Raw genomic sequence first — 14447 nt, 5'->3', positions numbered from 1 at the left:
AAGATTCGACAGGATGATAAACTTAGGCACATGATCTGATTGATACTTTCTCGCTTTCGTTATTTGTTTGTACATAACAATTTTATTTTACTCGAAACTCGATAGTATCGTTTTTAAAAAAGTTGATTAACAAAATAATGACACGATTAAATAAAGCTGTCTAGTAGTATCCCAGCTCTTTAATGATACTTAGCTGGAAGCTTACCTAAATGTAATTAAATGCATTGGGAGTATGAGAGAGGTCTTGAAAGTGACAAGTCCCACTACTATATTTTGTTAATTCGTTAAAGGGTGTTAACAATAGTATTATTAAAAATAAAAAAATGATGTAACCGCTTTTATAGACGAAGATCGAGTGAGTGTGTGACCACAACATGCGAATTCTAATATTTTTTAACGAGAAAGAAAAAAAAAAGCGAGAATCCGCAAGAGATTCCGAGGATGGCTCCACATTAGTCTTTACATTTTCAAGATTTAAGCCATACGTGTGCGTGTGCCAGTAGTGTGTGTATGCATCATATCATGCATGCACCCAAAACAAACATTATTGTAGTTTTCTTTCCTAATCATCTCGTTGATCTTTTAGCGCTTTTACTAAAAAAAATTCTTTCTTTTTTGCAAATGTAAGAACATTGATCATGCAAACAAAATCCTGAAAATGACATCTTAGAAAAACTGTGCATCGTTCCAACACAAAATCATTATATTCGACCTAATTACTTGCGCTTAGAAAAGTCAATCAAGCCAACTATTTATGCATCGTTCTCATATTGAACACCAAAGGATTTTTATCGAATATGCCCAATTNAAAGAACTGTAGAAATCTAAAGATTGTTCTTTCTGGTCTCTCACTTTTTAGTTCATAACTTCTTCATGTGCAGACAATGGTTCTGTGCAAACTGAAATATATTTTTTCTGATTTATTTTTTTTGAGCCGACCAAACTAAAAATAATCATTAATGTTTGACAAGAAAAATAAAATTGGAAAGGGAAAGAGAGAAGGAAGATTCGACAGGATGATAAACTTAGGCACATGATCTGATTGATACTTTCTCGCTTTCGTTATTTGTTTGTACATAACAATTTTATTTTACTCGAAACTCGATAGTATCGTTTTTAAAAAAGTTGATTAACAAAATAATGACACGATTAAATAAAGCTGTCTAGTAGTATCCCAGCTCTTTAATGATACTTAGCTGGAAGCTTACCTAAATGTAATTAAATGCATTGGGAGTATGAGAGAGGTCTTGAAAGTGACAAGTCCCACTACTATATTTTGTTAATTCGTTAAAGGGTGTTAACAATAGTATTATTAAAAATAAAAAAATGATGTAACCGCTTTTATAGACGAAGATCGAGTGAGTGTGTGACCACAACATGCGAATTCTAATATTTTTTAACGAGAAAGAAAAAAAAAAGCGAGAATCCGCAAGAGATTCCGAGGATGGCTCCACATTAGTCTTTACATTTTCAAGATTTAAGCCATACGTGTGCGTGTGCCAGTAGTGTGTGTATGCATCATATCATGCATGCACCCAAAACAAACATTATTGTAGTTTTCTTTCCTAATCATCTCGTTGATCTTTTAGCGCTTTTACTAAAAAAAATTCTTTCTTTTTTGCAAATGTAAGAACATTGATCATGCAAACAAAATCCTGAAAATGACATCTTAGAAAAACTGTGCATCGTTCCAACACAAAATCATTATATTCGACCTAATTACTTGCGCTTAGAAAAGTCAATCAAGCCAACTATTTATGCATCGTTCTCATATTGAACACCAAAGGATTTTTATCGAATATGCCCAATTTATATATCATATAATTCATCCACATTACCTAGCTAAGTCATGCTTTTAGGTTTGTCTTAACCCTAAGATGCATGCACATCGCCATGTATACATTGCTGTCACAAGATGTAAATCTTCAGACGGCTTTTAATTATTCTAACAACGTTCACTCTTTTTTTGTGGCTTTCACACTCACAACGAGACGAAGACACACGAGATACACATTTAAAAACATGTATACCAAACCAAATGTACGATTTAGATATAATACCACGTGGTGTTTGACCAACAGCGTTATAAGCTGCAAGCTGTACAATTTATCATTGACTGGCCCAAATCTCAGGGCCATATTTTAAAATTGTGTACTAGATAGTCAAGTGGAGTGTGTGTAATTAGTAATTACAGAGAATCAATCTTTCATTTTCTTCCACCAACATCTGCTACTTTTGTTTCAATATGTCACTGTTACAAAGTTTTTGGACACGCTATAACAACAATGGATTTTGAGTAATTCGATTTAGACGTGAGGCTCATCAAGTTGTGGTTTCGTTAGGGTTTTAGACGTGAAACCCATATAATTGCAGAAATATACGTGCTCAGTGCTCTAACTAACTAAACTATATTACATTTTTACTGATTCAAATTGTACAACTCTACAACCTAAAATATATACATAATTTAAACACAAGGTCTTGAACTAATCTAACAAATTTCGGATGTGTTTACTTCTTTGTTGTATGCAATCCAATTCATGAAAAAACGAACTGAAATGGTCATCATAGGTCTGAAGATCAACAATGTAAAAAAACTAAGAACCATAAATATTTATAAAAACCGAAATTTTTTTACAAGATCTTTTGTCTTATATATGGCATATTTCACCATAAGAAAAATCTTATTTAAAAACAACAATTCTTGTTGCTAAGTTTCAGTAATTTCTAACAAAAAAATCAAAATAATTAATACTGAAGAGTATATCATATGATGAATTAGTTATCACCATCCAAAAATTCCCTAAACAGTTTGAAAATATCAACAAAAGTAACCATACCAATCAAACAACCATCTTCATCAACCACCCACACATAACTCACTCTATGAGCAATCGCTTGTATCATCACTGCCATCAACGAACTCTTCCGGTTACACACTATCGCCACCGACTTCCTAGCCATCCTCGCCGCGCTACTCACCGACCTCCCATACGACGACGTTCTCATCCTCCCCGCCGGAGACGACTCGTCATCCGATGAAGACCCCGAGAACGACGACAAAGAATCAACGAGTGAGATCAGTCCAACCATCCCTTTATCTTCCAGACGATTCCTAACAACTCCGACTAGACTCTCCGGCGGACCACTACCGTCGATATACGTCATTAAGTCTCCAGCAGAGAGTGTAGCAACCGCTGCCGCCGCGGTTTCATCGCAGCAAGCTAACGTCATAGGCGAAATCTCACCTATCAAAGCCATACGTTGATCTTCTTCTTGATCACAACCTTTATCAACTACAGCGACAGAGACATTGTCCAAGATTGCACGAGATACGGCGGAGACGGCAGAAGCGGCGGAGGAGTAATAATCAACGGCGAGAATAGTGTGTTGTGTACTATTGATAACACCGAGATCGGAGATAGGAAGAGACGGAAACGGAGAGAAGACACTAATGGAATCGAGAAGGAATCGGATTATATCTTCTTGTGTGATCCAGCAGAATTGTAGGCCGTTCTTGTGTGTTGTTGCGGTTGTGGCGGAGAGTGAAACGACGACGTTTCGGTTAATCAGAAGCTTCTGTTGTTGTCTTCTCTTCGTGATTGATGATCTTGTCTGAATCGGAACAATCAGATTCTGTGCTCCTTGTATTATCAGATCAATAGCTTCGATCAATCTTGAAAACAACAAGAACACAAAAAAGATTAAATTTATAATCTCTACGAACGATAAAAACAGAACACAATGTATAGATTTTGTCCCTTACTTGCAAGAAGAATGAACATGGACGACGAGGGAACGAGATTTGGGGATAAGAACAGAGACAGATGCGTCGAAAGCAGAGGAAAGAGACAAAACATTGTTGTCGAATTTTGATAGGTAACAGATTACATCAGCCATACAGATCTTACCCAAACACTCGCACTTGTCGTTACCATCTGTTTCCTCATCATGGTGGTCACAGCTCCAGACGGTGAGGAATGGTTCGTCAGAGGATTTGAGTGCGGCGATGGCGTCAGCTACGGTGGCTGTAGCGACGGAGAGACAACGTAATGGTGGCTTACCGATACAGAGATCAGATACCTCGTGAGACAAAAGAGTTAATGCCATAAAAGAAAGATTAGGAGATTTGTTTTTGCAGAGAATGTGAAGGAGAAGATGAAGAGAGAGAGAGAGAACAGAGGAAGGCGGAGAGTAGTTATAAAGAAGAAGAGAGATAGGTACGGTGTTGAAGTACACATTAACACAAAACTACTTGGTCTTATAGTTGTGTACAGATAGGTTTTTTTTTACCTTTTTGTTTTTTTTTGTCGGTTGTGTTTATTACAGGTAGATTTTGTTTTCATTTTTACTATAATGTTTGGAATTTAATTTTGATGTACAAATGGTGACTAAGAACATTTTAGATATTTATTTTTAAATTTGTTATATATTACTATTTTTGTATATTCATTCAATTCAAGATTAGTTCAACAATGACACCAGATTATATTACTCAACTACTGATATTGCTAGATTTTTAATGTATTTTACTATTTTTCAGAGAAAAAATAATGAAATATTTTTTTAATACAATGGTCTTAGTTTATTCTTTTGTTTTTTGGGTTGTGGCCTTCTCTCATAGGTCATATTTAAATGGTAAGTTTGAAATGAATTTGAGGAAATTAAAGAAAGAAAGGTAAGTTTGAAATGAATGAAATCAAAAGATGAATATAAGTTATAAAAGAATATATTACATTTTCCATTTACATTATAGCAGATGAATAATTGTTTGTTCTTAATATTTGTTCATTCTTCATTTTTTTCCAACAAAACAAATTTGAATGTTTTATCTGTACATTTCATTGTACAAAGTCATATTTCAGATTTTTTTATATAAAAATAAATTCATTGTTTTAAATTTTTCTTATAAAGAATATATATGTATATCCTTGGTTATAAAATGAACAAAGGGAAGGGGATGGCGAAAAATTCAAAGATATTTAATCTAATAATTAACGACAACACTAATCATTTACGGAAAAAAAATTTAGATAGAAGAAAAGTTGATGAAATATTGATATTTAACCAAGACTAATTGACGTCAAGTATTTTAACGTAGAAGGATATTGTACAGTATCGACGTATATTCGAAACTGCTATTGTTTTATTTTGATATATAGGTTGCTTTATTGTATTTTAAACTTAGTATATATGAATTTATACGTGCATCATGCTAGACATTTGTTTATGTTGTAATGGCCAAAACTTGAGTTCGATCGAACCAGCTAGACTCCAAATCAGAGCTTGACTCATTCATATAAACTCAGGTAAGGGCGGTTCAATGTAATTATGTAATGTACAGACCTAAGAATATGGGAGTTTCGTTTCAAGAGGGATCATGGTCATAGTGAAGCGATTTTTTCGGTACACATATGATACGCTAGTAGCTAGGTACGACGTGACTCTAAAAATTGCAAAGTTCTAAGAGATCAACATATCCTATACTAAATGGGAAGACCAAGAACTCGAAGAAACATTTAAATTTCGTCGTACTGTTTCTGACAACTTTTTGTCATAAATTAATCCGTAACCGTAGTATTATGACTAAACAATTACGAATTTGTTACAATTTTTTTCTTCTCAATAGAGTATCTAAAATGTCATAAATATGTGACAAATATTTTGTCTCAAATAAATATTACTATTTATGACTACATAATTGTAATAAAACCGTCACACTTTGTTACAGTTAATAATATTGATAGAGACAATTTTCAATGACGATTTAATTCGTAAAAATCTTGTGACGAAATAATTACGAATTTATTACTAAAAAAATGTCATCTAAAATGTTACATATTTGTCATAAAAAAAATTCATCTCAAGCAAACGTCACAATGATCCCTTTTTCTTTTGACGCGTCGTCTCCTAACTCTAATATACAACTACTTATTAATTTAACTATATACTCATTTTCATATACTCATGTTCATTAAACGAAGATTTGAGCTCTAACTTTTTCATTGACTGATTTATTCCAAATAGTATTATAATAACAAATCTTCACATCGGCAATATTTTAAACATGCATGGAATGGAAGTTAGAAGACAGAACTCTCATGTGTAGTCAGCTCATATAAATTCAGGGAAACCAAGTTTGATTCTCATTAACTCAAATCTCTAAATCCGTTGATCAGGGGCAAAGATGAATACGAAGGCATATGACCCCAACGTTTATATTTTTAAAAAAATATATATATGACCTATGGTTTGTTGATAGGTGTGATCCAACAACTTGTAAATACATATTAAAGGTCCATCCTCGATAGTTATGTTTGTATAAAAGATAATGAATTATATTTACTTTTTGAAAGATACGATAACGAAAGATATCTGTAATAAATCTTAGTATAAGTTTTCCGTCATCCATCTTATTAGTTGAGTTGAGAGTTGAGACCCATGAAATGAATATATAAACATACTTATGTGATTGTGATATTTGGTTTAAAAATTGCAAAAGTGTTAAACTTTTGTCGCTTTTATTATAGAAATGCCACTTTTGAATTTTACTTTTACTTTAGCATGCTGTCACCGGGTTGGACTAATTTGTCTTATGCGCTTCAACGTTTCTCATGCTCTTTCATCAAATGTTCTGAACGTTCACTTTATTTCTTCTCAAGTTTTTGTTAATTACCGAAAAATCCTGATGATAAAACAACGAGATTATAAGTTAAAAATGATTAGTCCCAATCTTATTAATGTCAAGCCAAAAAGATGTAAAAACAAAAGCTTAACTAATTTGGCATATAGGACTTCCAAAACAAGTTTGTAGGAATACATTCCATAACTGATACCAACTTTTGTCTCGTCATGTCGTTTGAAGTAAAGGAGAAAGAAAATAAACACGTTTTCTTGTTCAAAACCTTAAAACGTCGTACGTCATTGAACAAGTTGGCCAAGCTTTGCAACATCTCGTTTTGTGTTGTATTTGCTACTTGCAAGTTATTAAAAATTTGTAGGTCAGTAACAGTATTCATATTTGTTTTGAGCATGCGTAATTATTCTAACACTAAATGTATGACATAATTTTTGTTGTTGCAAATTGCACATAGAACCAAATTTCTATGTCACACTCTGTCGTCTAGGCCTTTACTACTAAAACATACATAAACAAAATCCAATTTTTCTTTTAATATGTATTTTCTTGAGGTATTTGTGTTTTTTTTACGTTTATGGAAAGTAATAAGCAAACTAGTACGTTTCCTATTCACAATTATACAAATAGTCTGTCTCTCAATGTAGCAACGTGAGACTTTAGTTTTTTTTTTTTTTTAAATATGATACTCCTCATGTTTAATTACTCAAATAGTTGATAATATAATTTTTTTTTCTAATTTTTTCCAGATACAAAAAAACTATGTTTTTTTCTTTATAATTTGATATGCATTTTGTTTAATGATTTTACTTGATAATATTTAATATTTTTTACAAATTTTATATCCGTAAAGCCTATTAATTGTACAAATATCTGTACAGACCTGAAAACTTAAAAATTAAACAAATTACATACTTAATAATCTGTACAAATGTCTGTACACAACCATTGTATAAATCACTTTTGAAAGGAATATATATTTGATAATGTTAAATATTTTTTACAAATTTTGTATTCGTACAGCTGTACAGACCTAAAAACCTAAAAATTAAACAAATTACATACTTAATAATGTATACAGATGTCTGTACAGAACCATTTTATAAATCACTTTCGATATGAATATATATTTGATAATGTTAAAATTTTTTTTACAAAGTTTGTATCCGTACAGCTTATTAGTTGTACGGACATCTGAAAGTATATATCATTTTTGATATCAAAATTTAAAATTTATTTGAAATTATTAAAACAAATATATGTCAAATTATAAAGAAAAAAATATAGATTTTTTGTGTCTATTTTTCAAAAAAAAAAAAATATTATTAATCGGCAAATATATAAGTTATTAGAAAGAAGGAGATGTCACATAATATTTTGCACCCCTTCTCTCCAATTAATCCTTTATTAATATATATTTCAGATGACAAAAAAAAAGAAGCAGATGTGTAAAATATATATATATATACATATATATATATATATTTATATTTATTCTCTATGTCCCACTCTTCTCTCTCACACACTCACACATCCATACCCCACTTTGCCACTCTTCTCTCTCACACACCCACACATCCATACCCCACCTTCTCCCTCTGAGACAAAAAACATATATACTATTTCTCTAATTTCAAATAGTAAATGTACCAAAAACCTTATTATTTTCTCAAAATATACTAAAACTACAATACATCCTATTTTCTTTCATGAAAAAATCACAGAAAACTAATGAATTGTATAAATTTAAACATTGACAAAAAATTAAATTTCACAAAAAAAAAACCAAAATTGACTTAATTTTTCTAACTAGATAAAGACTAATATATAATTCTTTTAGCCATCTCTGAGTTGTGATGTTTTGAGAAGTTGTATAGTTGAAAAGATAATTAAGTTGCATCATGTTAGACTTGTTTTTTATTTCCAAAGAAACTTGTACCGAAACAAGCTGCTGACATACGAGTTAGATGGTATGAAAGATATTGGGGCTCGGTATCATTCATCTAGGAAATCCAGAGGCGTGTTAGTGATTGTTTGTCAAGATGGTGGCTATACTAATTTAATGCATGAGTTTCAAGAGTCGAAGTTTAAAACAAGAAGATTTAATTTAATGCTTAGGGCGTGCAAAAAATGTGGTCTTTGCTATTAAAAATATTAAAATAAAAAATATTATTTCAAAGACAACATTGATCAGAGCGTGATTAACGGCTACGGTCTGTCCTCGGACGCATCCGGTGCTGTAGAGGATCGTTACTCGGCTCGGTTCTACCTTGTCGGGGTGGTCACACGGCGGTCTGACAGGTTCCCTTTTTTTTTTTCCGTTCCCTCACAGTTTCTTCTATTGAACATAAGATGCTCGACGAAATGATTAAGAGCGGTAGACAATTGTTCATTTCTCGAAATTTCTTTTGTAGTTCATTCAGTGTTTGATTTTAAGTCACTGACACTTGAAACTGTAAACTCTTTTTAGAACAAATAGTTTGAATATAGATATCAAAGTTGTAAAGATCATGCTTAGCAACTTGAATTTAAATTGTTACTAACAATGATAACAACCGTCCTTAAGGAGATAACTGATTTGTCTCCGGCCTGGCACCTTGAGTCTCAGAACCTACAAGTAAGAGGGTTTTTGATTCTGGTCCTGATTAGAAATGAAATTGCTTTGTCAAATTTTTAAGTTGGACTGAGAAATATCTTATTCTCAATGTACGAAACACAGAAATTATGCAAAAAGGTAATGAAGCAGTGGAGATTCTAAAAGCTCCGTGAGTTAGAGTGTTGCAACATTCGTTTCTTTGTAATGAAGCAGTGGAGATCCTAAGTTCAATCCTAGGCTAGAGAGTTTGCTTGATTTTGATTCGTTTCTTTGTTTTTAGGTGTGCAACATAAGTTTGTTTCATTGTCATAAGTTTGTGTATTTTGTTTCACTGTGATCAATGCTTGATCATTGTTTCTGTTTTTTGCTTGTTAGTTCTTGATCAGTTTTGAATCGGTTTTTGCTGCAGCTTGATTGTCATTCTGTTCTTGTTGTGATCAATGTGTGATTAGTGCTTTGACATCAAGATTTGCTAATAGAATTTGATGGAACATCTACTGATATTGCAGGGTGTGGTGAGCTGTACTGAGTGCAAGAACAAGCTGCAAGTTAGGATCTCAGCTAACGAACGATGTATGTTTTGTGACTGCTATTACTTCTTTTCAGCTTAACATGTACATAAATCCCCAGTGGGATGTATATCTGCAACCTCCATGGAAAGCCTACAATGTACTGAGGAAATTAATGGATTATATCCCTACGAGGTGAGCACCAAAAAGTCTATATATAGACCCAATAGCTTGCTATGTTTACCTACCATGTCTTACAGTCTTACGAGTCCTACTTTCTATGCTAGCACATTTTGTCCACAGCATGAAAGATCCCAACATTGCAAATTTCTGGTTGATCACTATGCCTTAGATTGTGGGTGGATTTGAATATGACGAAGATGTCAAGAAGAAAATATGGTGGCAACACGGGGTATGTTGACATTTTCACTTTGATTTTAAGTTTGTTTCTTTTCTTTCTTCACTCAAAGAACTCAATTTTCTTAGAACTCTCATTCATTCATCATTTTTCATGCTTTTACAACTTCACACACATTACATACTTATAGTAGATTTCTTTTACACTCATTCACTTAGACTCTAGACTTAGCAACTATTACATCATTATATCTAGACATTAGACTTCTGGACACAAGCAACCTTACCTTAGCTATTAGCCACTAACAACTCCAACAACTATTATCTACTCTAGTCTAACTAAGGTTTTCATCAACTTCCTTAGTTAAACTAAGTAAACAACACAAGACTCTTATTTTGGGCCTAACACTACTAATAGTCTAAAGAACACTAAATATACAAACCTTAAATGGGCTTAACTCCAGCCCATTAATCTTATTAATCCACAACAACAAAATAGCAATCTTCTCCTTCCTCTTTTCTCTTCTCCGTACGACCACTTCTTCTTCTCCGACTAACTTCCGATCTTCTTGTTCTTCATCATCTTAGTCTCACTCTTTTCATCTTTCTCTTTTGCAGGGCAAATCGAAGACTCATCCCTCAACACTCCCTCTTGAGTTTTCGATTTGGGCTCTTGATTCCAGGTTAGGATTTTGAATTTTGAAGCCTTTACTTCTCCAATGGAGCTTCCTTTCCTCTTCATCTGAGTGCCATTTTTCAGAACATCTGCATAGGTCATTGGTGAGTTTGATTTTCCGATCTCCTTCTTAATTGAAGTTTCTGTGATTCTCCCTTGATTGGATTTTGTTGCTCCCTCTTGAACAATGGTCTTTTCATTCTTGTTCAGTCTTGATTCACTTTCGGTTGAGCTCACTTTGATCTTCTTTTGCAGAGGCTCCAGACATAAGCTTATGTTTCCAAACTTGATGGCATTCGATCCAAACAGAGGAAATCCATTTACCTCTTCCTTGTTTTGCTTTTGAAATATCAGCCTTTGATTCTCAACAAGTTTACTCTTGTCATTGATCTCCTAACTTGTGCACCCCAAATTCTTTGTGCTTTGTTGCTTGATTCTCCTCTGCATTTTTCTTGCAGGTTTCCCTTCTAATCCACTTTTGCTCTCTCTCAAACTTAGGTGAGCTTTCGGTTTTCTCCAAAGTGTCTCTTTTGATCACAATCTTGTTCATTTTGCATCTTGGGCCCTTATCTTCGACTTCTCTATCCATGTTTTCTTCTTTTCCAGTTTCAGAACCTCCCTGATTTTTAACTTCAAGCGCTGGCTTTTCCTTCACGGCTCCAGCTTCATTCTTCTTAGGTTGATGAGTTTCAGGTTTGTTCAGGTCTTCAGCATTCTTCTTAATAGACCAAGTTTGTGACACTTTTTGATTTCCAGCCGTATATCCAGTCCCTTGACAGCATGATTCAACCTTTTCTTTTGTAGCAACCATTGTTGCCTCTTCATTTTCTGACATTCTCAGATAAAAGCTTTTATTGATCATAGGTACCTCAGCTATCTTCCTTCCAGCAGGATCGTGAATGGTACAGCCTCTGGGATTAAACTCAACTTCATAGTCTCTTTCAATCATTTGAGAAACGCTCAACAGATTTTTGGTAATTCCTGGAAGTAGTAGAACATCTTTGATGATTCTCTTGCCTTTCTTTGTCATGATTTCAACATCACCCTTTCCTTTTGTTGTCAGCACAGCTCCATTACCTACACGTACAAGAACATTGAAGCTTGTGTTGATGTGAGTGAACAGCTTCTCATATGGCGTCATGTGATTTGTGCATCCACTATCAATGAGCCAGGTATTCTCTTCTAGTATTTCTTGGTCTTCTTGTCTTGCAGTGAACATATGATAAGTTTCTTCTTCTTTATTCTCTTCTTGAGTAACTTGAGCTTGTTCATTGTCTTCTTGAATAACTTGAGCTTGTTCTCCATTCTTGAGTTTGCAGTCACTGATTAGGTGACCTACTTTTCCACAGTGAAAACAACTTCTAGTTTCTCTGTTTCCGTTGAAAGCAGGTCTGATTTTTCCACTCTTGAGCCAACATACATCTTCATTGTGATTATCTCTTTTACAATAACCACACCACCTTTTTTCTCTATAACTTGTCTGACCAAAATTTTCTTTGTGTTTCTTCTCCACATTCAGACTTCGAAACCGTGCATAGAAGGCTCCTTCAGCCTCTTCTTCATCCTCTGGAAAGAACTTCTTCTCATGTGCCTCCAAAGATCCAAGCAGCTCAGCATAGGTAACAGTGTTCAGATCCTTTGTTTCTTCCATTAAGGATGACAGACCGGCATAGCTTTTTGGCATAGAAGCCAACATTTTCACCACTAAATCAAAGTTAGATTTACCCTCACCTAAAGATCTCATCTGATTCGCTACAGCCTGAATCCTATCAGAGTAAACTTTAACCTTTTCCCCTTCTTTCATTTTCAGATTTTCAAACTCTCTTCTTAAAGACTGAAGTCTAACAGTTTTGACTTTCTCATTACCTTGATAGGAGTGCTCCAGAAGTTTCCATGCTTGATGTGCTGAGTTTGCAGAGAGAATCTTGTCAAAGACCACATCAGCCACTGCATGCTGAATGATTTGGAGAGCAGCCGTATCTTTAGCTTTGAGTGCCTTCAGGTTTGCAGTTTCTTTGCTCTTATCTGCTCCTGGAGTTGCAGGTTCATCTTCAACTTCAGCTTCAGGTACTCCATCTTTGACAACATCCCAAAGATCTTTATTCATGAGTGTGGTTTTCATTCTTGCAGACCAGAACTCGTAATTCTGGCCATCAAAGACTGCAATAAGATGAGATGATTGCAGGTTTATCGCCATCTCTGTTTTCTTCTTCTTCTTCTTCTTTTCAGGTACTTCTTCACTTCCTCTTTCTTGCTTTAACAGGCTCCTAGGATCAAGTTGCGCTCTGATACCATGTTGACATTTTCACTTTGATTTTAAGTTTGTTTCTTTTCTTTCTTCACTCAAAGAACTCAATTTTCTTAGAACTCTCATTCATTCATCATTTTTCATGCTTTTACAACTTCACACACATTACATACTTATAGTAGATTTCTTTTACACTCATTCACTTAGACTCTAGACTTAGCAACTATTACATCATTATATCTAGACATTAGACTTCTGGACACAAGCAACCTTACCTTAGCTATTAGCCACTAACAACTCCAACAACTATTATCTACTCTAGTCTAACTAAGGTTTTCATCAACTTCCTTAGTTAAACTAAGTAAACAACACAAGACTCTTATTTTGGGCCTAACACTACTAATAGTCTAAAGAACACTAAATACACAAACCTTAAATGGGCTTAACTCCAGCCCATTAGTCTTATTAATCCACAACAACAAAATAGCAATCTTCTCCTTCCTCTTTTCTCTTCTCCGTACGACCACTTCTTCTTCTCCGACTAACTTCCGATCTTCTTGTTCTTCATCATCTTAGTCTCACTCTTTTCGTCTTTCTCTTTTGCAGGGCAAATCGAAGACTCATCCCTCAACAGGGTAATATCTCTTTTTACTTACGTAGATCTCCTTCGGCATGACTTATCCAAGCATACCCCAAATGAAATCCTGGCTGGGAATATTTGCAGGATGTAAGATCACCTCTTTGTGGTTTTGTTTCATTTTAAGGCTGCATTTGGAGAGAAGCATATTTGGAGAGAAACTGCTACTGATGATCCAAGAGTTGGTGTTTCATCAATGACATTGAAGCAAGGTAAAACTTTCTTTGTTAATAAATACTTGTTAATCTTGTTTCATTTTCAGGCTGCATATATTGGTGAAGCTGTTAGATGCAAGTTTGGACTGCATGAATGACAAGTTTTGAGAGTCTGTGTCAAGTTAATTTGAGAATCAAAATATTTTGTACATAAGATTTTATTTTGATTTTTTTTTTTATTTTAAGAACCTCTACCATTGGAGTAAGTGTTTTTTAAAAAACATTCATGAAATTTTTAGATTTTGATTTAGCTATATTTCTATTATAAATATTGTTAAAACCCCATGAGAGCTTCTTAACCATTGAAGATGGTCTAAGGAGAGGAGGGAATAATGGATTCAACGGAAACATTTTTGGCCAACACTTTGCATCCACTTCTGTAAACGCCTTGCAGCATGTTGGTCCAACGTTCTCAAACGAGCATCTCGATTTTAGTTTATCGATCGGACAAGGGAAATGGGATATGGATTCATTCCTCTCTCATTATAGCTCCGATATGGCTGATAATATAAATAAATAAACAATATATAATTGGGTTTAATCTCCACGGGCTTTAAAGCCCAAATCACCCC

General features: G+C 34.0%; 1 protein-coding gene across 1 annotated transcript; it reads right to left on the bottom strand.

Annotated features, from left to right (window-relative positions):
• LOC104761399 (CBS domain-containing protein CBSX5-like) lies at window positions 2588-4187 on the bottom strand. The gene is made up of 2 exons (XM_010484477.1): window positions 3767-4187; window positions 2588-3676 (listed from the first exon to the last, which is right to left on the bottom strand). Exons 1-2 carry the CDS (start codon window positions 4108-4110, stop codon window positions 2779-2781), a joined length of 1242 nt encoding a protein of 413 aa, XP_010482779.1. The 5' UTR covers window positions 4111-4187; the 3' UTR covers window positions 2588-2778.

This window comes from Camelina sativa, chromosome 18 (assembly GCF_000633955.1).
Source record: "Camelina sativa cultivar DH55 chromosome 18, Cs, whole genome shotgun sequence".
In the NCBI taxonomy this organism is placed as follows: Eukaryota; Viridiplantae; Streptophyta; class Magnoliopsida; order Brassicales; family Brassicaceae; genus Camelina; species Camelina sativa.
This window is presented reverse-complemented; position numbering and strand designations above follow the sequence as displayed.

Coding starts and splice junctions, on each gene's coding strand:
- LOC104761399 (XM_010484477.1), bottom strand. CDS start 4,110: ATGGCATTAACTCTTTTGTCTCACGAGGTATCTGATCTCTGTATCGGT. Junction 3,677..3,766: donor CATGTTCATTCTTCTTGCAA/GTAAGGGACAAA, acceptor GTTGTTTTCAAG/ATTGATCGAAGCTATTGATC.